At 32.3% G+C, this 26,174-nt stretch overlaps 1 protein-coding gene across 2 annotated transcripts in view; it reads right to left on the reverse strand.

Moving 5' to 3' along the window:
- LOC118733557 (myc protein) overlaps positions 1-26,174 on the reverse strand; it is a 73,956-nt gene that overhangs the window by 41,497 nt on the left and 6,285 nt on the right. Inside the window, exons 1-2 of one of the 2 annotated variants that reach the window (XM_036462995.1) lie at positions 12,691-14,623; positions 2,705-4,185 (exon numbers count right to left, since the gene is read on the reverse strand). In XM_036462995.1, coding sequence (XP_036318888.1) covers positions 2,705-4,040 — 1,336 coding nt within the window. In that variant the 5' untranslated portion in view covers positions 4,041-4,185; positions 12,691-14,623. Of the gene's footprint in view, positions 1-2,704; positions 4,186-12,690; positions 14,624-26,174 lie in introns of those variants that run through there. The other variant, XM_036462994.1, reaches the window with a different exon arrangement.

Here is a 26,174-nt window from a genome sequence, read left to right on the forward strand (position 1 = left end):
TTTTTCTATGCATTCTGCTAGTGCAATGCACCTGACGCGTCTGTCTACATCTCTTATGGAGCGCCACTACTATTTTGCCAGTACAATTTACTACTTCCCGCCTGCTAATATGTATGTAGTTATTCCTGTTGTTATTGCTTGTACTGCAAGAGGCTCGAAAGATTGCACTAGAGATTTACTACGTACGCCCAGACGGACAAATACATACATACAATAAAAAATAATCATTATATAAGTTAGATGGTAAACAAAAATTTTGTGGTTTGATTTAATTATTGGAAACATAACAAAAAAAAAAATGTTTTTTCACAAGCGGAATTAGTCAATTTTCATCGATTTTTGGCATCCAATGGTTGCAACTTTCTTATAGTTAGTACTAATAACTACTCCAAATAAAAATAGTTTTTTTTTTGGGGTTAGGAAGGAAAAAAATAAACAATTTTTTAACTATGTCCTCAGTTGCAAATTCAAGATCCAAAAATCTATAAAAACTGACAAGTCTTCGGCGGCGGATAAAATAGTGCTGTAAGGCGTTGTAATGGATGAAAACATAACCATAACAACTATTTTGTCTAGCAAGCGTGACTAATCAATTCTTATAGATGTGATAGGGTGTTGCCGCTTTTAATTCATTTGGTATTGCTATTTTGAATTTAAAAAAATTAATAAATCTTGGAAAACACATTTTTTAGTCAACTAACACATTAAAATAATGGCTAATTCGTAAATTAAGAAAAAGGAACTCGCAAAGAAAAGCATGTTTGCAAAAAAACTATTTTTAATCAAGCAACGCACAACAAACAATTTTAAAGAACTCCAATTCGCGCAAAAAGCTAATTAACTTTGTATTGCTATTTTAAATTTTAAAAAAATATCAATAAATTTAAGAAAAAAAAAATCCCAACTAACACAATACAAACAATTTTATTCTTTGTGGAAAATACGTGAATTCTAAAAATATACGAAAACAATTAAAAAAATATATATAAAAATATTACTCACCTAACACATTACCGACAATTTTAAGGATCTCAAATTCGCGCAAAAATTTTTTTATTGTCACATACATATTTCAAATTCATAAAAAATATATTTTATAAATTTTGCAAAAAAAAAACAGTATTCAACCAACACATTACAAACAATTTGATTATTTTTACAATTTGCAAAAAGAAAATTATTTTAGTCTCAAACTCGCGCAAAAAGGGTGTTGGCACTAGTAATTTAATTTTTTTTGCTATTTTCTTTTTTTATAGATACTTGCATTGCAGATATAACATAACATAAGTATGTAGTTATATACATACATACACCGAACTTTCTACAACCGAAAATATGCAATTTAGTGTACATAAAATGGCAGTGCGCATGCTCCATTTTCGCGCCAAGTGAACACACCCAGTAGACAAATCTAAATATGTAATGCTCTGTGTACATATTTTGCAAACAAACATACATATAGATAGATATGTAAATATATGCATACATTGTATTTGTACGGGCCACAGTATTTTTTGAGCAGTGCCAAATAAGGAAAATTCTCGAAGCAAAAGGATAACAGACAAGAACAAAAACAATATTTGAGCACAATAATGAAAAGGATATGGCAATGACAACGATGAGCTTAACATTGTAGCTGTATGTGAGTATGCATATAAAACGTTGAAAGGTACAATTAGTAAAATAAAAGTACACTTAATACAAAACAGGAAAAAATACAACAAAAAAATTAAACAAAAGGCAGAAAAGGGCCCATAAAAGAAGCCGAGCAAATGCGCAGCAACAAATCATATTTAAGTATATATTTATGTACATACATACTTACACTACAGATGTACATATGTATAAGCACGGAAAAACATTCATTTAGCGGCCGGCCTGGCAAAAGCCATTGCCTCGGATACACAATTTAGTATTGGTGCAGGAGAAACTAGCTTACATAAATAAATAAGACATTGGGTGAATGTAGGTGGGTGTCTTGGGTGGTTGGCCAACATTTTAATAGTATTTTGATATTGATTTTTTCTCCGTTATGCACGCGCGCCTACCAGCCGAGGCGCCAACTTTTTTCAACAACAAACTAACTGCCAAGTGGCAATTGCTGCCGTCACTTGATAGTAAATGGGCGGTGAAAAGTGGGCGGTAGTAAGCTGATTCTTACAAACTGATATACATATATGTATGGATAATACATACATACAAACATGCATACATACTTATATAGTATAGGAACACTTGAGCGCGGAAGTGAATAAGTTGGCTAGCGTTGCTGCAAATGCGGCAGTAGTGTGAACTACTTTGGAGAGTTCAAAAAACTGTTAAATGACTAAGCGAAAATGTTGAAAAAAAGCTAGCTGTTGGAGCCAGCTACACATTTGTACATACATAAATGGGGCGTGAAATATTTAGTTACACTGCCAGCTACTGAATTACTTTAATAGCGCATTTAACTGCACAATAGCGCTGCCCCACTCACACGTACATATACGCCAATTTCAACTACATACAAATTTCACAGCTACTATTTCACAAGCTGGTGAAATTGTGCCAAGACAGAAAAAAATGAGTACATTAAATTTTTTAGCGGTGTGTTAGCAGTACTTAAACTATGAACTTTTCGTAACTGCATACAAATATCCGCTATACGCTCAGTGCCTATCACTTCTACAAACTATTTACAGACAAATGAAATGTATCAACTCACCGGAATCGGAAGGTGTGTACGCTGAGTTCGACAGATCATCGATACCCTCTTTGCAGCGTGTGTAACTGTGATCGCTGTGACAGTGCGCTTGTGTGGCATGATGACTCATACTTGTTTGGCTGGATGCTTGACTGGATACCGGCGATGTGCGTCCGTACGAAAGCTCACCATCGAGTATTGACGACGCTGAGCCATAACCGGAATTTGCTGTGCTCTCTTCATCTTCATCGGATTCACAATCTGAAATTGTATTCATTTTGCTCGAATACATTGACTTATTTTCGTCGCGCATTATCACATCGAGCACTTCGTGTATGTCAGGATGATCGGAGGTTAGACGTGTATTGATCTTATCCTTACTCGTATCCTGTAGCTCTTTGCTGATGTTATCGATAATGCCGGCATTCAACGATATATTATTACTGCCCATCATGCAGGCGCGCAAATCGATGTTCGTTTGCTTGAAGTCGGTGGCCTCGTCGTCGAGTGAGGGGGGAGTGTCTGGCAGCTCGTACGTCATTGTATCAAAAGCTGCTACTACGCTGTTGCTGTGTTGACCACCCGACTTGCTGGCGTTGTTGTTGTTGTTGCTGTTGCACGTTAAATGCAATGTGGAGAGCTTTTGTTGCAGCTGTTGATGTTTTTGCAATTTGCGTTGCTGCTGTTGTATTTGTTGTTGCGGTGCATTAGATTTGCGCAGCAGCGAGGTACCAGGCGGTATATGTTGCATACTTTGCACCGACGACGACTGCTGCAACTGTTGTGGTTGTGTGGTGCTGCTGGTGGTGGCAGCGATAACGGTGGTGGTGTTGGTGTTGGTGTTGCGCACATTTGGTATGCTATGTTGTTGCAATTGGTTCTCATAGTCATCGGTTGGTTCCACCTTTATTTCGGTCTTAATTTCAATATATTGTTGTGGCTGTGACATTAGAATGGCTTGTTGCATTTTGCTTTTGTTGTTGTTGGCTACAACCACAGTTGGCGCTGGTAGCTGCGCTGGCTTGGCGGTGACAGCAGCCAGTGGTACAGCGCGTGTTACTGCCAAATCGCTGCCGGTCGACGAGGCTGATGTGCTCAGTTCCGTCTGGGATTGTCCAGACCACATGCAATCGCTATTGCGGATCTCGGTCTTGACGGCACCGTAATCGGGTGCGCCGCTTATGGGCAAATCATTGCCGCTGTCCATTTTTTGTATGTCACCCCAGATGGTGCTACCCCATCCGCCCATCAGATCCTCGAACAATTCACTGGGATCCGGTCGGATTAGGGAGTAATCCTCGAGATAGCTACTACCCAAGATGGGCGATGAGCTGAATGTGTTGTAAATTTTAGCCATATTTGATTCGCTTTCTAGTGGTTCAAAATCAAAAATGGTATCGCAATTTGTTTCTTCTTGTACTCGTTGCGGCAGAATTTTGGTGCTTTGCGAAAACACTTTTGCAGTTGAAAACTTTCGATTTCGAGCGTTGTAAGTGTGAGAGCTGAAAGGAAGAGAAGTGAGGTTCATGAAAGAAGGTGGATTTATACTTTAATCAAGAGTTTTCATTTTAAAATATGTATGAAATAGAATACATATGTTTGTATAAATAAATACATACATACATATATATGTACATACAACGCAGACTAATATTGAACAATCGAAGATTTTATAAAATGTTTTCGCTAGAGCTGGATTTAAACTTTAGTTAAGAGAAAACAAGCTTTAAAATGTCAAATAAGATATGTTTATATATAGAAGCAATTTCCAATCAGACTAGCTTTATACTCTCGACGTTTTTTAGAGCTTTCACTAGAGCTTTCACACTCGTAAGTTCATTAGGTCAGAGAGATTAGTAGAACTCGTATTTAGAAACCATTTTCTTACAAAATAATATATTTTGGAAGCTTACGCTATAACGTTCACAACTAGAAAAAATCACTTGAGCTTTTACAAATTTTTAATCTTCTTCGGGATTGAGGGCTTTAAAACATTATGTTCTACAAAAAAAAAACATACATAGTGAAAGCTTTTACCATAACTCACACATTGTTCTGCTTTCTGTGCCGAGAAGTTTTAATTTTAAAATTTAATACAAAATGACGACTGGAGCAAAATATGGGGGTTTTGTGAAATGCTTTCACTTGAGCTTTTTTTCCATTAACTTATTTTTGTGATATGCTTTCACTTCACGATTTTCTTTTCGAGTTTTGCAGTATGAAATTGAATGCAAAGGATATATAGAATGGAGCAAAAAACCTAAGGTTTTATGACAAGCTTTCGCTTGAGCTTTTGCAACGCCTGACCTGAGATGTTATTATCGGTATTGGACAAGTGGAATTATAGGTTAATTTTTTACAAGCTTTTTTGTGAAAAGCTTTTGCGATAAGCTTAAGTTTGCGGTAATACCAAGTTTTCGCATAAGCTTTCACTTGAGCTTTCAGAGAGTTAGTACATTTTCATCAAAAATTTTCGATACCATTTTATGTAGCAATATGTAAGAATTTGAGCTTTTGTGAACTACGTGGAATCACAATTTCAAGCGCATTTCCATTTCCACAGCAATATCTAATATTTACGCTTCGACTGCGGACTTTACTCAGAGCTTTTTATTTGCTTTCGCTGGATAGTAAATGTGCAAGTATTTTCCTCATCGTTAAAATAAAAGGGTGTTGATTTTATTAACTAATAATTATTGCTAGAACGATGTGAGGTGAACTGAGACTGAAATTTCATGCTGAACTGCTCGCACGTGTATATAAAACGTGGTTAGATATCACAGAGAACACTTGAAAAAGCCCCTTTCTAAAGAGGTAATAAAGCGGCCATATAATGTAATGTATTGAGTAGATAATTAATACACACACGGTTACTATATACGTATATCCATATGCACATATACATGTATTTACTATGTATATATACAAATGACAGGCTGAGTAAAGTATGCCATAGACAAATAAGGTACGCCAAGGTGATGCTCTAGTCAAGTATCGAGTTGGCCGTGATGGTAAACTTAAGTGAAACACAAAAACTTTAAATACAAGGCTCAAATTTAAGTCATTGTTAATAAAAAAAAAAAAAAAGAAACAATGTAGGGATATTTTTAATTGCGCAATTCTGTCTAAGATCGTTGAAAGGTTGTTGTAAGACAACTGAAAACAGGAGGAAATAAATTTTTAAAGATTGTGACTATTCAGGCACGAAAGCCTTACAAAAAAGCTACCTTGCCAACTTGAATGGTAAAACTCTTTTGCTAGAAAGCACTTGGGCATATTCCAAATGGAGATGCAAAGCCCTGGCGTGCAATTCGGGAGCTGCGACATCGAATCCTCGAGCGGAATTTTTTTTTTGTATAATTTTCTTATACATCTATTTTTTAATATCATTTAATTTTAATTTAATTTTCACATTTTTTTTTTTTTAAGAAAGATATTTTTTCAATTTTTTAATTTTATTTTTTAATTTCGATTTTGTTTTAAAAAGAAAACATTTTTTCCATTTAATTTTTAGAACTTTGTTTATTCTTTTTTTTTACTTTTTTTACATGTAATTTTTTGCTTTTTAATAAAAAATTTGTTTAATTTAATTGTTACCCCGTTTTTAATTTTCTTTTTGTTTTGAGATTTTTTTTTCTAATTTTTAGTTTTTAGTTTTTATTTTCCGTACCAAATTATATACACATTTTTTTATTTAATTTAATTTATGTTATATATTTGTTTTGTTATTTACGGGGTATTTTTTAATTTAATTATTTTAAAAAGAAAATATACTTTTTTAAACTTACTTTAGTTTTTAGAAACCTGTTTAATTTATTTTTTCGCTTTTTTATTTTTTTTTTTTTTGTTTTTTAAAATTTAATTTTCAGTTTTTATTGTTTTAAATAGAAAAATATATATTTTCTTAATATAATTTCATTTTTGGAAAACTTATTCTTAAATGACAAACATTTTAACGCTAAGACCGCCTCGTTTGCAGATCTTTCACATTGGTGGAATATTTCCTATAATTTTTTACACTTCATTCGAGTTTTAACTATGAAGAGAACCGAGCTTCATTCATATCCAGCCCAAACAGCAGCACTGACCGGGTACTTATTGTTACTATTTACCCCGTTTGAACAGCTGTTATGTCACCCGTCTATGTGCTATGAATTTAAAACAGCATTTTTTTCCTGCTTGGAAGCTTAAAATATTTAAACAATTACAAAAATTTTTTATTGATATACTATGTATGTATCCATATTTTCCAGTATCTAAACTTAGTAAATAAAGTAGAAAAACCCCAAGGCAACTCGTAATTCCTCATAAAAGATTAGTTCCAGTGGCGGGAATTTCATATACATACATACATACATAAACGGCAAATACCGACAATGCCACACTTTTATGTGTTTGTGCGCATGTTTTGTTGTTAAGTGGCGCCACAAACCAGTCACCATGTACTAGTCAATCAAATCGTCAATTTCTAAACGTCAATCAGTGAGTAAATCAAGCGCCTGTTACCATAACTTGTATATAAAGAATTTTTTCAGATGCATACATAGATACTAATTATACTACAAATATACATATATAAGATTCAAAAACATATATTTAAATATAATCCTAGCGCCTTCATTACTCTATTACAACACATAGAATGTCACTAGTGGGTTTTACTATTTAAAAACCTGATAATTATGGCTTATTTGTGGTGGTTAAATGAAAAACGGCACGTTGATTCGAGCTAAGGCAGAGACAAGTGCACTTGTGACAGCTACCCGACGAAAAAATTAGCGCCACAACCACAACGCCACTATAATTGGCCAACTATGTAACTAATCATTTGTTTCGCTGGCGTACATATGTATAGCAAATTCAAGAAAAGCGATTATTTTGGCTGAATAGTTTTCATTTTCAATATTTTCTTGTTTCACCTGGTTGGTTGGTATCTACGAGTACGAGTATGTAAATATTGTTGCTGCATTATTTTTGTTTCGTTCTCATTTATGTATGTTGTTTTTATTTGCTACCAGGCGAGCACACACCTTTTTTGCGGTTTGTTTTGATCGCGTAAGATATGCATACATATAGCAAAACGATTTGTATGCCGCAAAAATAAATGAAAGTCGCTCCAAAGAAAAAAACAAAGTGCAATAGCAATTCTTACAGGTAATAAAATCGTACAGATAAAAATTGATGGTGTGACGAAGCTGTTGGTTGGTTCGGCGCAATTGGCGCGTAATTGCAAACACTTTGTTAGACAGATGAAATATTTTTAATTGTGACACAATTTTATTTCATTATTTTTATTTATTTTTATTTTCGTTTTGCAACACACAAATGAGAAATAAACAAGACAATGATAAGTGCAAGCACACAAACTGCATGTGCGTTTGTACATATAAATAAAAAATTGAGTTTTTTAAATACATAAATACTTTATGAATGAAAATGATACCCATAAAAAATACTTTTAGTAAAATGCATACACACACACACACGCACAGTGAAAATATAAATTGCACAAAATGCACATCCAATGTGTTTATGGCAATTAGGCGCACAGCATTCATCAGCTAGCAAATAAGCAAGAGAACAAAGGCAGCAAGAAATGGAACCTGAAAGCAATTGATGACTGCAAAAAAAAATATTGTTTTCTTTTTCTTATACATTCTTTATTGCACACAAATATACATACATACATGCACACATAACGCAGCACTTCAAAGTTCACATACAAAATGCTGATATCAGGCGCGCTGGCGTGGCAAATTGACGCTAATCGGGGAGCAGCTTGCCGGCCGGCCGGCGTGTGTAAAGTGCAAAAGTACGCTGTGCATGAGAGCAGTGATACATAAGTATGTATGTAGTTGGTAAAATTCAATTATATAAAAATGTATTTATACTTAAATAATATAATTTTTTTTTATTTTTAGCAGAAATTGAGAATTAATGAGAAAAACTTTTACAAAGTTTCACCAAACAATTTTAAAGTTTATCAGACACTAAACTTATTTAATCTTTTAATGATTTTTTTGTGTTTCTAATTTTCCATTGTTTTATTTTTTTTATATTGTATTATGTTTTAAGATTTTTTATGATTTTATGTGGTTCTATTCGTTTAATTTTACTTTTTCTTATAATTTTTTTAATTGTAAATTATTTTTAACTTCTTTTTTATTTTCTAATATTTTTAGTTTTAGTTTAATTTGATTTTATATATTATTTAGTTTTGTTAAGATTTGTATTTTTTAATAAATCAAGTGTATTTCGATGGCTAAATGGAAGATCAACCTATCTCGGCAGCCAGTTCGAAAACGTTCTATCTCAGAAAATTTTTCAAAAACGCCCTATTTCAGAATTTGGTTGAAAAACGCCCTATTTTCAATGTATTTACGTTTGAGATAGGGCGTTTTTGAACCGAATTCTGAGATAAGCTGTTTTTCAATAAAATTCTGGAATAGGGCGTTCTTCAATCAAATTCTGAAGTAGGGCGTTCTGATATAGGGCGTTTTTGAACTGGCTGCCAGATAGGTCAACCTTCCATTCAGCCATAGATGTATTGTTTTAAATTTTAGTTGAATATAGTTTATTTAAATTTTTCACTTTTTTCTTTTATTACTAAAATTTTCCTTTTTTAATTCCTTTTACATATATTTTTTAAATTTTCTTTTATTCTTTTTTTAATTACTGTTTTTATTTTAATTTAATTTTTTGGTAATAATTTGTTCATTAAATTTTCTGGTTTCATTTTATTTTAATTTAGTTTCCTTATCGTTATTTTTGGCTTAATAAATCATATTAAACAATTATTATTTTTCATACGGCCTGAAGCTCAATAAAAAAATGTTTAATGTAATTTAGTTTCATTGAATTTAATTACATATATTAATTTTTTGTTTTATTTTTTTTTGTTACCTATGTATATAGTTTTTATTTTATATCATTTTGTTGTTTGTATACAAAATAGTTACACCCCACTTACTTACTTTTTTACTTAAATTTATCTTTTTTTAGTTTTGTTCCTATTTTTTCTTTCATTTTCTTTATATACAGTGTATGTATGTACAAATGTCTGTAGTTTTATTTCATTGTTATTGATTATATTTTATTTATTAATTAATTTTTAACTTTTACATGTTTTTATAGCTGCGGTTAATAAAAATCGCTACAAATCACTGTGAAAATGTGCAACACGCGCGGAACATTTTTTTTTTGCACAACTCATAAAAAATCATAAAGCATGAAAGCGTCTCGTCGCGTACCAGTCTCATACAGTCAATAAACTACAAAAGCAGTTAAGCTGTAAATAAATGCATAAATGTAGCAAATGATGCAGGAACTCGTAAAATATTGTAAATTTCGCGTGGCCCTGAGACTACTAAAATATTTTTTTTTTTTTTACGTCTGAGATTTAACGAGGAATGTTCTTTTCACGGTTATATATTTATGTAAGTACAAATACTCAATAAATATACTTATGAATGTTCTAATGAAAGCGAAATAGGTATGTTCGGATATACATACATACATAGGTACTATTTTAATCTCAATGACACATAGCAAAAATTCAAAGAAACATAAAACTGGCTGCTGTGAAGTTTCAAATAGCAAAATTACTCATTTATATCTAATACTTTTACTACAAAAAATATATACGTAATTTCCATGCAAAAGAAAATGCAATGATTTTGCCACACTGCGTCATCTAAGTAATCAAATGCAAATTCCATTCACCTAATTTCACACTCTTTTTTCCTAGCTCCTTCTACCTTTCATGCTCTTTACAATGCGCTTTAAGCTTCCACTGATGCACTTTTGTACATATGTATTAATTTATGTATAGGCATACATATGCACTGATACATGTAACTGTAAATTCATAGAAACTGCATTGAAACTCATAGCCAGCCACCCTCATATGTATGTAGGTATGTACATAGTAGCGTCCTATTGTGCAGTTTACGCCTACAATATAAACATGCCAAAGTAAACTTGCAAATTGACAGCCCACACACGTCATTCGCATGGGGTTCATTTTATTGTTGGTGTTGTTTACAGTTGAAAATTTGCCATTAGACGTGACTGGCGATCGGTATAGCAGGCATATGTAAACCATTCGGGACGTACACTTGTGGTCAGCTGGTTAAGTTAACTCGAATAACCCCAGCGTGAACATATGGTTACGCAAGTAGGCCTTTTTTTCGAAAAAAAAATAATAATGGCAAAATGAACGAAATATTTTTTACTAGTATTTTTCATTTAATAACACGTCATCGAAGATAACTACGTTTTTAATTTTTCATAAAGTGGTCCTTATCCCTATAAAAGGCAACCTTAAAAAAAAACACTTTGAAATCCGCGCCAAAAAAGTTCTGAGCATATTTGAGTTAAGTGACAATTTGATCATTTTGGGCTGTTTTTCTTTTGATTATTTAATTTTTATAATTTTTTTTTTTTTATAAAAGTCTAGCTCATTGCATAACCAGCACCACATAAATACACATTTTAAACTTCGTACAAAAATTATAAAAATCCAAAAAACTTTAACAATTGCACTCAAAAAATTTAAACTTTTTATTCAGAATTTTTAGAATAATTTTGGATATGCAGTTTTGTAGCTCATTAAATTTTAGTAGGTCAAAGTGCAAATTTCAAGACGCTAGAAAGTCGCGTTGATACTTATTATTATTTTTTTTTTTTTTGTTGGACATTTTTTTCATATAAAAGTAATTTTCGAGCATACTTTATGTGGAAGAAAATGCAGAATTATATGTAAATATTAAATAGACAAAAGAAAAATAGCCAAAACTGGTCAAATGTCACCTAACTTAATCAGCAGACCACAAGGGTATGTGCATACATACATTCCTAAATATGTACATACATATAAAACAAAGAACTTAATAAATAAAGCGCAAAGTAACAGTTACGTGCAATGCACATACAAACAAATACATAAATAAATGAAATATAAGCGAAGTGATAAAGAAGAGCGCTGCATAATTGTTAGGGTGACGAAGCTGCAATATGCTACATACATACATACATATCCCTCTAAAGAAGTCATTTACTTAACTTTATTTTTATATACCTACATAATAAGTGTTTGGATATGTTTCAGTGGTACATACAAGCATAAGTATTGCAGGAACTTCATGAGTATAAACTCAGTTGATAAATCCGCTAAAAACTTTCCACTAACTTACATCATAAACTATTAAAAAATCTAAAACAAGAATCATTGTATCAAGCTCGTGATAAAAATTTATATAAATTATAAAAAAAAAAATTCTTAGAAAAAAATTTAGAAATCATGACTTTATTATTCACTTAACAAAATAAAACGTGCACATATTTTTATCGATTTCCTATAATATTACAGAACACATAAAGAATTTCACTTTTATTATTTTTTGTTTTCAGTGAAAAAAATCTGTTAACTTTTTCAAATCAAAGAAAATTGGACATTAGGTAGTCATTAAAAGAGAATGAAAACGATACAGTTACAACAATTGATAGGTAAAGACGGTATTTATGCACATTCCAGTGTAGCGGCAGGGCAAGCAACAAATAAATGCACCGCTACTCATAAGAGTAATGGAAAGAAATCCGAAGGAAGTAAGAACATAAATAAAAGCAAATAGGTTAACAAAATTTATGCGTCAAAAAAATAAGTAAATATAAAAAAATACATTGTAAAGAACGGAATTTAAAATTTAGCAAATAATACAAAAAAGAATGTAAATTTAAAAAAATAAGAAGGAAATTAAATACAATAAAAAACCGACTTCAATTCTCATATAAAAAAAAAAAATTATATATATTTCATTATCCACTGATCGGATATAAACCAGATTAGTATGGGACCACCTCTGAGGCAAAAAGAATACATATATACAAAAAAAATATTCCGGCGAACTGGTAACCTCCTCCTTTTTTGGAAGTCAAACTAAGTATGTACACACAAAATATTTTCTCTAATACAATTTAATCCAAAGTTACGCAAAATTTTACTTTACCTTTTTTTCAATTCAAGGATTGGGCGGCTCTCCTTTCGTTTGCTGTAGAATGCAAATTTATAGTGGTGGATGTTGATTTAATTTCTTGCAACTTTTAGCTTTTTTTCAAGCCTTATCCACCTTGTCAATGAGGATTGAAAATATAGAAAATTCACTTCAACTTCAATGCCTTGTTATATTTTAAAAAAATTTCGAAATAAAAATTTTTGCGGAAGTGTAGTCCTATTTTTTTTTTTATTAATAGGTACACGTATTAAAGTCCGAAACGTTTTTTTCGCGCCTTTCTGCACTCGTCAGGGATAACAATATAAAAACACAAACAGTAAGTACGTGCTGGTTGGACGACGGGAAGTGATTGAACACTCTGATCCCGTACAGTGTCACTTTAACCTTTTCTGACGCACTGCAAGTCTGAGCGTATGTAGTATATGCAATAAGTATACTAGATTCTCTCTTGTCTAGCGAATTGCGGTTCCTTTGCTCGAATTGCTCCTTCTATTGGAATTTGCAATTCCTGATCATGGATTAGAACTTCAGCTTGTTGGTAGCGGTTCTTTTTCCGCTTTTTTCCTTTCTTCAACTATTTATCGTAGTTTTATATATTCCAAGTTATTTTGCTTTTTAAGCTACTTAAGTTCTCACTCAGGGCTTGAAGCAGATAAAACAACAACGTTTTCGAACGGATTTGTTGCAGGAAATGTTCTTGGGAGTTGTTTGAAAATTGTTAAGTCACTCGCGCTTTTTGATTTTATTTGTTTTCTCACTTGTATGCTTTTCCCACAAACATCGGTACATAAATTAATGAATAAGAGTATGTTTGCACTGCGTTTCTTCTTCTGTTTGTTGTTTGAAAAATTGCGAATTTTCCTGATAATTAATGATTTGGTATTGTTTTGAACTCTATGCATGACAGCAATTGCTCACAGCTTTTTGTATTTTTTTGTGTGGCTTTTCCGGCTAACTAGCTAGATCTGTCGTTCAGGAAAAGTTATCGCTGAATATATTCACCAAAATTATGCACCTTACGCTTTTCACAATGTACCTATGCAGGTTGAGTTTCTTTCATTTACCGAAAACAAAAAAAAAGACACTTTATTTTGCGCCAGTACACTTTTATTACAGTATCTCACAAAAAGTCTTTACACAATTGATGAGACGAGTCCTTTTTCTGTGCTGAGAAATTGCAAGGCGACATAAATTGTTTAAAATGTAGCTCAGTGCCAAAAAAATTCCAGAGCTCTTATGAGCTATTAACGGATTTTGTGTATTTTTTATTGCTAGAAAATCGGCGAAAATATATTTCGCGTTTGCAGTTATTGCTAGAATGTTCGGTTTAGAAATTTAGTCACTATTGTTCGGGCTTTTAACTGCTGCATATGTATGTTTGCACACTGAAAACCTTTTTGTTTAGTTCACTTGATTCAATTTTTTATATCTGCGCGGAAACAGGACAATTGTTATTCCTTATCGCGGTTTTTGTATTTTTTTTCTGTAGAGCGCAATGTTCGTTGCGTTGCTGGTTGCGTGTTGGAATGAAACTCGCGACTTTCCAAAGTCGCAAAGAATTCAAGTAGATTTTGTCAATATGTAAATTAAACCGAGTTATTAACGATCGCCTTTAGAATGAGTTGGAATTTTTTTTTTTTTGGCACGTCGCGTACACTAGTTATATTTGCTAGCTGATTAACGAACACTTTTGTTGCTAATTGCTGCTAGAATTTTGTGACCATTCTCTTTCGCTTTCAAAACAGAATTGAAGTCGGTGATTTCTGTGCGCCGGTCAAGAAGACAGAAAAATTGGTAACGGCGTAAAACAAATATCCACGGGTGGCGATAATAGCGTTGACAGCTGTTGCAGCGACGGCTAAACCACACGGCACACAACACAAACGCGGCAAACAGGCTCAAAGCGTACGAACGAATGAAGAACGTTGATAGAGTGTTTTGCGCCTTTATTAGCTCGTTTGTAAAAGTTAAATGAGTAGATGAGAGATATAGAGAGAGAGAATGGCAGTGTTGATATTTGGGAGCAGTTTTGTCTTTGCCGGGACAAAGAAATAAGCAAATGTATATATATACATATCTACCTATGGATGTGAGTAGGTATGTATGGATGGGTACATTTGAACCAAGAACAGGGTTGCCACTTAAAAAAAATAACCAACCAAAAGCTGGAAAAAGCAAAACTTATTACAAAAAGCAAAAATTATTACAAAAAGCAAAACCTATTACAAAAAGCAAAACCTATTACAAAAAGCAAAACTTATTACAAAAAGCAAAACTTATTACAAAAAGCAAAGGGAAATGTTTAGTAGCGCTCACATCGTTTTTAGGGTGGGGGGCGGAGGGGTAGGGGCAGGCTCTTATTTATCCAAATTTTCAGATAATAAAAAGAAATATACAATTTGGATGTTACTTGTTGTTGTAGACGTTTTTTTTAATTTATGGCTTACTATTATAAAATCACATAACGCTGTTTGCAAGCGGACTACTCACTTGTGGGTACAAGCACACATTTACTTTTTATATGTATTTTATATGCACATGTTACATTAAAAATAGGAATTTGAAAAATTCATTTATTCGGCAACCGGGACCAAGAATGATAGAATGTTTCTCTCGATTGCGCATTTGAACAGAGTTTGCTAGGGAGGACTATACCTATATAGTACAGTTACAAGAGGACTGATAACATAGTATCTTAACAGCAGACACAATTTATTCCAGTAACGAGTTATTGTACACGTACATATGTACTTTATTTCATGTCTAGATATTTATAAATCCTTTTCGAGGACAAATCCATGTTGTTTAATCATTGACGTACCTATTTATGAAATTTTTATAAGGAATTCTCAAATAGCACAACAGTAATGTAAATATGCATAGTTGACATATTTAAGGATGTATATGTATTAGGGTGGTCCAAAAATACATAGGAAAATCCACTTCTTTGAAAATACATACTCTAGTTCACATAAATTTTTGAATAGGGTTGTCATTTATCGCCAGTTATCTATAATAAAATTTTTTAAAGGAATGCTGCTTGCGGTTAAGAAAACATGAGTTTCAAACAAAAGGTGTTAAAATAAAGTTTTAACCCCTACATCTTTCCGCATGGAGTAGGCAACTCTTTAAGCAATTAAAATGAATGTGATATATCGTCGCTACCATGTCAAACTATGGAATGTGCAAAAATGCATACGATATGTAATCATTTCACTTCTTCTTCTTCTTCATTTCACTTAACTTACATAATTACCCCTAGTTAGCAGATAGGTGGCAACCCTATCACCTATCGTATGATACCCATATTGTGGTATACAATTTGCTAAAAAAAATTAATAGCAGTTTATTTTTTAGAAAGACGCAAACCCCCTTCAAAAATATTTTTAAACATCTTCAAACGCGTTTAGTTTTGATGAAGAAATATAAATATTTTATTGACCTTTAAATAATTTAAGCGTTTCAAATATCTGTCAACCCTATTTTTAAAATATGACTCTGGCATGACTCTGAATAACTGAACTGTGTGTAGTCGAGAGGCGAGTCAACACGTACACAAATGACTCACGAATCAGACGCACCGTGTATGCCGCCTATAAGAAATTTAGGTATTAGGATGTTGCTTTGATTTGGATACTATTTAGCGGAAATATGAACAAAGGAATGGTTACGGTCAATGAAAGCACCGTGGAAGCATAAACATATTTGTGATTATGCACGATGTAGTCATGAAGAGGGAGGTAAAAAATTTCCTAATTCTTTGAGCTCCTTGTTATAAGTCATCGACAGATATACACGACTCGCTCTACCGATGCTGCACATCCGTCCCGAGACTGAAAATTTTTTGCCGCAAAGTTTTTGGAACAAATAAACAACACCTTTGTAAAGTTACCATGCACTTGGCCATCCCGAAATACGCACGCATATGAGTATTTTACTTGCCTTCCGTTTTATATTTCATTTTAGAAATAAATCACTAAAAGCTCGCTATTTATAAAATGATCCTCAAAATATATATTTTTTTAAATAATTGTTTAAATAGTTTTTGAAATATTTTACCACGCTTTTTTTTAAGTAAAAAATCTGTTTTTTCAATTTCTTCAAAGAATATGGTAGCTTCAATATAAAATAAAATGTCAAAAGCACAGCTTACGTCAAATGAGGGCATGACGAATAAGAAGGAGTGAAACTACCTTTTAATATTTGTATCATTTTTGCCCACACTAAAAGGTTTACTGCTAGGGAAAAGGGATATTTCCATACCCTATATACCATATATGTGTGTACCCGTATTTTTTAAACAAACCTTCTTGCAGAGAACTTATTTAATTTGCAAAAGCCGAAAACAACCATTTGCTTAGTAAATAAATTCAACATTTGTATGGCTCACTTCATTTCAAAAGTGTTTTCTTTTGTTTTCAAAAATTATAAAAATGAAATTGAGCGAAAATAAAAAAGCAAAGCCAAATAAAAGTAAAAGAATCAACATTGAACTGCGTCAAAATGAACATAAGGGAGACAATACCTGTAATTATTGTACCATGTAATGCATGTTCCGACTTATCTACACTTAAAAAATATTTAATAAAAAGTGGAAAAGGTAAGATTTGAGAAAAAAAATGAATACATATGTACATACACCAAGAAAGCAAAGTCGGTATTTGATTGCTCTCATCCTCTAGGATTGTTCTATATCGAAAAAATATACCGTTGCTCTTTTGAAATCAAAAAATTGTTAGAGGTCGCTCAGAGTTTCTCAAGTATTCTATATGAGAAATCACACAATTTTGCTGGAAATTTTACTACAGAATCCTTCAAAATCTATATTTTTCAATCGGCAAACTTCAGGAGATTTCAATGAATAATTCCCAATTATTTATTTACCCAATTTTTAATACTAACTAATTTTTGAATAGGGCAAACATAAAAAATTGTTAGTATAAAAATGGTAAATAAAATAAACAATTGGGTATTATTATTGGAATTATCCCGAAAAGAAACAGTGTTTCGAGCGAAAAATGTTTATTTTCAAGAATCCTATACCATTTGTACGAAAAATTGTTTTTAACATATAAATACTTAGGTACATATGTACATAAAATACATGGAAAAATTTTACCACTTTGGTCGACCTCTAAATAATTTTTGATTGCGAAATAAAAAACAGGGGTATATTTTTTCGCTATCGAGCAATCTTATGGGGTGAGAGCATTAAAATTCGGACTTAACTTTTTTCACATGCAATTTGCAATCACCCTCATGTACATACGAACATACATATATCGTTAGCTTAGAGTGAAAAGTTGCTAAGTCCACTATTTATGAAAACCCGTATGTTGATACAGGAGACTAGAGAAAATAAAAGTGTATCGTTTCGAAAAATGTTAAGGTTTTATGTTTTCTCGTTTATATTCAATGAAAGGAAAATTTGCTAAGTCCAAAAAAAAACTCCGAAAATTCGGTAAGGCCAAAATAGTACGAAATCTTTTAATAAAGATCGAATCCCTCTGATTCGTATGGAGTTTGTCTTTTGCTATAATAAGTTTTTTTCCTCTCCTAAACAATTTTTGAATTGGGACTTACCAACTTTTTACTCTAAGCTAGCGATATGTGCGTGTTGCCACATAAAATATATGTTTTCCCACCAAAAAACCCACACAAATTCCACTAAAATATTAAGACCAACTGCTTGAACAAAACCTATTTTCAAAGAAAAAAATCACCATTTTAAAATTTTACTTCAAAAATGAGCACTTCATCAATCGCGATGTAAATTGGATCACATTCGCTCAAAGTTTTGGTCCAATAAAGAGAAAGCTTCATAAACGGTAAAAAAAACACAGATTAACATTCTTCCAAGAGTAAATCGAACATAAATACATATTCAGCCATATCCTAACCCTACCCCTTGACCAAAATTCATTCCACCCTCTACTGTTGTTTAGATCAATTAAAGAATCGGTCAGAATTAATTAGAAGAAAAAAGGATGTATTCCATTATCACACACACAAAAATTCAGCGCTTGGTTGGGATGTTTTGACTTATCAATGAACACATAATATAACTCAAACTTTGTTCCATTTGTTTGAATTTACTTCAGAAAACCCCAATTGAAATCATTTGATCATGTGAATAAGTTTTCTTCCCAGGAGTCAGAGCAGTTTCTCGGAGGGAGGCATTATTAACTTGCCTTAAAAATGCCCAAACCTTTTCTCAATATAAATTTTCTAAACATGAAATCCAGCTGCTCTGATAAAACTACCTTACCTGAATTCACCTTCTTTTATCCTATATGAGTAGAACCTATATAATGCGGCATATTCTGGATTTCGTACGAATCGAAAATTTGAAATTTTTGTATAGAAAATGATAGGAAAATTTCATGATTTTCGATTCGTACGAAAACAAGAATACGCCCCAACATTTTTTTTTTTTTGAAATCTACAAATTTTTGTGTGTAAAATCTACCACTTTTAATTTTAACGAAGTCCGTGCACTGCCACCAAGCCATCGAATCTGTCTTTTATATTATACACCACAATTAGTGAATTTTTTGAATTTTAGCACGAAGTGCTTTAAATATGTAGCGAAATTCATTTTGGGGGAATTTCATTGAAAATAGGGGAATTTTTCAGGAATTTCCGGGAATTATCCCTAGGAAAGTTGGCATCCCTGATGCACACCATATTTTCCCAGCAACCCTGCATCCCTGGTTTTAAGATAATGAGAAGAAAATTGAAAATACAAGGTTCAAAGAAAGGAAGAGAAACATAAAAATGCCAACACATAGTTTCACTCAAAACTTGTAAAGCAGCATCTCTTCTACACGGAGTAACTCATTTCCGTCTCTTTCACGAATTATGCGCACACGCTCATCATTTTGCAACACAGTCAAATATGTAGCAAGAATGAGCGACTTTAACCGGCATCTAGCTCGTTTGGCTTCGCAGACAAAAGCAGCAAAAATACACCGACCAGTTGCATACAACAACAAGTTTGGCTTATTACCGTTTTGTTTTGATTTGCATTTTCCACTGCAACACAAGAAATTTAATTGTTTATCAGTGCAAATGCGCTTTTGGAGTTTGATTCTTTTTTTTTTTTGGGAACAATTTGTAGCATACATACATACATCCATGACACTATACGAGTTTTTTTATTTTTATTTGTAAACAAACCTATTTCTCACGCTGCTGTAGCTTGCAAAATAATTGTGCATGGCCAAATGCAAGTACAGAGAACAAATTTAGATAGATATGTATACATAAACAAAAATTTCATGTCAGCGCTAAAAACATGTACATATATGTATATATACATACATACACATGCACGTATTTATATAGGTGCTCACTCGTATGGTTTAGGTACCTACTTTAGGTTGATAGATTTTCCAAAAACACCTTTTTGAACAAAATGAATACGATGCCTAGCATTTATTATTATTGAAAAGGTTGCTCAGTATTGCCAGTTAGCGGGATTTCGCCCTTTTTCGGGATTTTATGACTAAAAAGAGCGAATGGGATTTTTTGTCGAAAAACGGAATTTTTTGAATACCATACCAAGCAATAAAACTTAGTGAGTAATTGATAAATAAGAAACAGTTCATTTACTTGAAATTAATTTTAGTAGCAAGTTTTTGAGTTATACAGAAAGTAGGTAATTTGAAAAAAAGTAATGTGCTTGAAGTTAGGAAAACGTGTGGCGAATTCGTGAAGCTGTGTATTTTGAAAATATTCGAAAAATTTCGAATCAATGATTCTTTTTTCAAACGTCTTGAGTTTCTAGATTCTGAAGTTGTTTTAAATGAATGTAAAATAATTACCTGCAAGTCTTTAGAAAGCATAGCGGTGTACACAAATGTTGACCAGTTTGATTTAAACGATGAATGAAAAAGTAATTTGAGTGCTTTTATTATGTAAAATTAGCGAAGTACAAACCTCTGGGAGGTAGTCGTTAAAACAAGGGCTGTAAAAGGAGGTTTCTTATATCGAAATTTAATGGAATAATATATCTTTCCATCATTCTTATGCTAACCGCCAACGAATTTTTTCATTGCTTACTAAGATCAAAACGAAAAAGATAATCAGTACATATAAGCGAATAAGCATTACAGATGTCAGATCGAAATAAAAAAATCGATTTTTGAATCGATTCGAATCGAAATAAAGATAATTGATGGAGGAAGGAATCGTTAAAAAGCAAATCAATTTCCCCAGATCGATTCATATATTTTGTCAAATAAAGTATTTTACTTAATTTTTATAAAGAAACAAAATACAGCGATCTGACCAAACTTTTATTGTATGTACATATGTAAGTAATTTTTAAAACATACATACACACATATGTACATTGTTCATAACGGTTTCAATATCTAGAGTTAAAACTTCATAAATTCTTAAACCAAATTTTTGCCAGGCAACGAAATTACAAAAAAATTTATGCCATTTTAAAAATGCAATGTGGAAACATATACAATAACACGGGTATCGCTTAATGCACAACAGAGTGATTAAAATTTTTTCATTTAATGTCTAGTGAAAACTCAATGCTAGCCCTATTTAAGAAAATTGTAAAAAAATTTCGAAATTATTGTTTGTTTTTTTAACACAAATGAAAAAAAAGTTTACGTTTTACTTCAAAATGATTTTAAGAAGTTTAATGGAAATTACGTACAAGTATATATTTTTTTGCAAAGCGGACGTTTTTTATTTATTTTTTCTTTTTTGATTTCGCTGACTTTATATTTCACTTCTAACCACCCGTTAAAAAAATATATATATAAAGATAATTAAGGGGTGAAAATTCTCTATGAAAATTTGCATAAAGTTGTGAACTACAATTTTTGGAGTTTTTTTTTTAGTATTAGCCATAATTTTGTATAGAGATATTTTCAAGAGCCTTCCCTGAGTAGCCCCCTATAGTCGGATGGGAAAGGTCATTGAATTCTTCGGTGTTTGCTTTCTCATGTATTTTTTTTTTATCAGCCAAAAATTCAAATTTCTTTAAATTTTTATAGATTTTCTGGGGCAAAAACTACGGTCAATATGCGTCACTTGGGCAAAAATCGAATGTTGATTTTCGAGTTTTTTGAATCGATTCACGGATCGAGTCCGAATTAAAAAATCTACAAAATATCGATTAAATATCGATCTTCGATTTAAAAACGGCATCTCTAATAAGCATTAAATGCAATATGTGCAGTCAAATCTAATTTACTTAACAAACAATTATTGTATTTTTGGGGATTTTTGGCGGACCTGTACAATATAGTTACTATGACAAAATGGTTAAATAAACAATTGGGTGTTATTATTGGGAATCTCCTAGTCCTTCTATACCATTTCTACGAGAAGTTTTTTCCCCATATAAAATACATAGAAAACTAACTTTAAGCGCTTTGAGCGGCTACTAAATATTTTTTGATTTAAAATAAAAATAGGGGTATATTTTTCGGTGTACAACAATCCTAGAGCATTAAAATTCCGACTATCGGGCATGTGCTGCAAATCGATGCGATTTACAAAATTTATTTTGGAAGATTCTTAACAAAACGGAGAAAAAATTGGCTCTAAATCGAAGAATATGACGTACTTTTGTGTTTCCAACAGTTTTTATTTAAAATATTTATTACTTGCATTAATTATTTTAAAAAATATATTGCAAATCGCATCGATTTCAAATCATACGATTTGCAGCACACGTCCGTATACTTTTTCCACATGCAGTTTTGGACCACCCTAATGTAAATACTTGTATATACAGCGCGGGATTTCTGTTATAACTTCAATATAAAACGGGATTTAGTTTATATTTGGATTTTATTAACCCAGTTACTGGCAACACTGCTTCAACTACATATCGTCACCTAGGGATGAAAAAGTGCCAAGTCCATTTTTTTAAATTGTTCAGGAGAGACAAAATCTTGAAAAAAATGGACTTGGCACCTTTTCACTTTAAGGTAGTGATATGCTACATAGCACATACATATGTATGTATGTATGTATGTATGTATGTATGTATGTATGTATGTACATAAATTATTAATGGCCTAAATATCATATAAAAATCGGCAAATAATTGTATATATTTAATAAGAAGTAAGTCGATTTTGTTCAAAGAGAGGACATGAGCATTAAGCATTCGATTTCGCTGCGGGTTATTCGTATGTTTAGTATGCACAGTGGTTTTACTAAAGATATACATTATGTACATAAGATGTAGGTTTCCGTGTCCAATTTCGAACGGGAAATTGTTTTTGTGTTATAGCGTAAAATTGCAAAATCAAAATTTTGAAATTTCAAACCTGAAACCACGCTCTTAAGTAAATCCAATCTTGCGGTTTTTACTGCAGACTGTTGTGCAGCCTTTCAGGATGGACATCAGGTTGATGCGATCTATACTGACTCCTCTAAAACCTTCGATAGGGTTTCTGATAAAATCTTATTAGCTAAATGATCTGATATGGGCTTTCACTAAACTTTTTTTCAGTGAATTCACTCTTATTTAGATAACAGACAGTGCCACAGCTCTTCGTTGTGATGTCAGGCGCCCCCAGAGTAGTATGCTGGAACCGTTGCTATTTACATGAATTATAATGATGTCAGATCCTGCTTTCAAACTTCGAAATTTCTTTTGTATGCCGACGGCCTTTCTGAATGCAAAAAGTGTTTTCAGTCCAAATTCACTAGAAAAAATATATATATATATAGTTAAGAAGTAGTTATAAAATGTCTGGCTCAACACCGGATCACGTTACGGACTTCAAAGATCTGGGTGTATTTTTTCCAAACTTCGATTTACCACCCATGTCAATTATGTTATTTCTAAATCGCACGCTATGTTAGCTTTTGTAAGACGTAATTGTTCAACTTTCTCTGATCCATGCACGCTTAAGATGCTATATACTACATTAGTGAGATCTAGGATTGATTGAGATGCATCCTTCATTTGGAGACCTTTTGCAATCCATTCTTTGAACTTTACTGATCCTATAGCTCCCTATGAATTGTAGTGAATCTGCTAAATTATACAGTTGACTGCCCTGCCCTACTGGAGAAATTAAATTTCTTTACTCCTGAGCGGAATCTCCTACACGTCCTTTCATTTTACACTGAGGTTTCTAAATTTGATTACTTTAAATTTGCTCCCATGCCAAGAACTCTGTCTGAATTAAATAGTATTCCTAAATTATACCCGTCTTTGTCGCCTGAAGCAGTCCGGAGCCTACTGTCTAATTATTTTAACTAGTTCCTAAGCAATCCTTTCTGTAGTCAGTAAGAAATTAATGTTTCATATGACTTATAAATAAATAAATAAATAAAAACTTTTGCGAATTATAAAAAAATTAAAGCAAGGGCTTTAAATAAAAGTTATTTTAGTATTTTAAATCAAAAACACATTTTCTGTATGATATTTCGTCACAGCTCGAAAAACTAGTACAAATGTTTTTTAAAAAGATATCGATTATTTTTTGCCTTTTTATTTATGTACATATGTATGTATGTATCGATGTGTATTAAGTGAAATGCTTTTTTAGCGAGCTTCCAAGATTGTTCAAGTTTCTCTCGGAATTGTACTCGGGATCGTACATGACTTTGCCGGAATCTTCGTATGTATTTTATCTATCGAGATTTTCGTATCGGGATTAATGGATCCCCTTAAACATCGCTCCAGTAAAATATGTACGAGAATATATTTATTAAAATAATTGTTTCTTACGTTACTTTCAAGGTTTTTCAGGTCTTGCTCGGCCTGGTTACCAATGTAAAGAAATGGACACCAAAACGTGTATCGAATGGGCCGCAAAGGAGCTCTTTCGAGGCTAGAGTAGAGGGAAATCGTGACTTTGGATCGAGGAAAAACCTTTCCATACGTCCAAAAAGATTAAAGATGAGCTAAAACGTAGCATAGACTCGCTTTAAATAATAAAGAAGCTAATACAGATGAACTATTTGGCAGAAGCCCAAAAAAGTGGCATTACTGCAGCTGCGACCAAAGCTAAATTTGCCGAAGAGCACCTGCATTGGCTAGGTAAAACACGGAGTTGCCAAAATCCACTTATTTAGGCAACTCTCATTCTACGGTACAAATCCTCTAAATTTGATTAAAGAGAATATGGTCAAATGGGTAAAAAACCAAAATGACGTCACAAAACATACCAGAAAGTTTGCAAGAAATTTAACCGTTCCAAATTGTGTTGAGATCCGTGGGCTGGCCGACTCATATCCACTGAATTTTTTTTGGTAGATGTCAAAGAAGCTGCAGGGGTAAAGGGAGTCCATTAAATATTAGTGAGCTGTGTTGAGAAACCTTGGAAAAACTTGTAACTTATTTTGCTTTGCTCTTTTCTAAATAAAAGTTAACTCTACTGTTAATAGTTTTATTGTTATTTTTGGTCATAACTTATACCAACATACGAATTTTCAAATGTAGGAAAACTATGTAAAATAAAGCCGGTTTATGCGGGTTTTTCTTAAATTCAAAATCGGGAACCGGTTTTGTTTGGAGACTATTCAAATGCATTTCTCCAATTTTTATAAAATGACCTATGATGAACAATCAAAGAAATCTTATAGTTATATTTATTACATTTATTTGTCGAAAAATGTTGTAAGCGCCACCAGCAAAGATGCTAGGCTTACTGGAAAAACGTGTTATCATTCATTAGAATTTGGATATAAAACGTTTTTCGATCAGTAAAATTTTGTAAATCTTTTTTTGACTTGAAAGATATATGTATATGGATATACATTTTAATTCACGGGCAAGTTTCTTGGAGACTGCTGCACCGAAAATGGAAAACTAAATCAAATGACTTTATGTGAGTCCTTCAAAATAAATCCTGCGGTCAGAGAGAAAAAATAAATACGCCACTTTAAATAAAAAAGTATATTTCAAACCCGTTTATTATTATTTATTTCATGGTAGGAGAGCTTCTCAAACAATATAGAAGCAATTTTTTCGATTCAAGTTGTAATGAATATCTAAAAACCGGGACTAATCCCGGGATCCCAAGATTGTGACAACGCAATCCCAAAAATCTTGGGATCGGAAAAAGCCGAAAAAATTAACATCCCTAGTATGTATATACATATGTTTAAATTGAAAATATCTTAACTCGACAATCTAAAGGATCAGTTTTTAAGAATACATACTTATTCCAATAACAGTTATAATAGAAATATTGTTTACTTTCTCTATCTATTGCATTATCAGTTGTTTTAATAATATGTAAATATGTGCACATGTTTGTCTGTATGTAGTACATTTATCTCAGGGCCAATATGAAAGCATCAAGATAGAGAGCCTAATAAAAGTAAACAACAGCATACATATATACAAACAAAAATATAAATAAATGTAGTAAGTACATATACACATACACACATATGTATGTAGATCGTTGTTTAAAGTACAAAACCGCGCATCGTCATTCTGCAAAACCGCTTAACTGACATTTGCTGCCAAAAAT

The sequence above is a fragment of the Rhagoletis pomonella genome, unplaced genomic scaffold (assembly GCF_013731165.1).
Source record: "Rhagoletis pomonella isolate Grant_MI unplaced genomic scaffold, Rhpom_1.0 Rhpom_scaffold_00002, whole genome shotgun sequence".
NCBI classification, from domain to species: Eukaryota; Metazoa; Arthropoda; class Insecta; order Diptera; family Tephritidae; genus Rhagoletis; species Rhagoletis pomonella.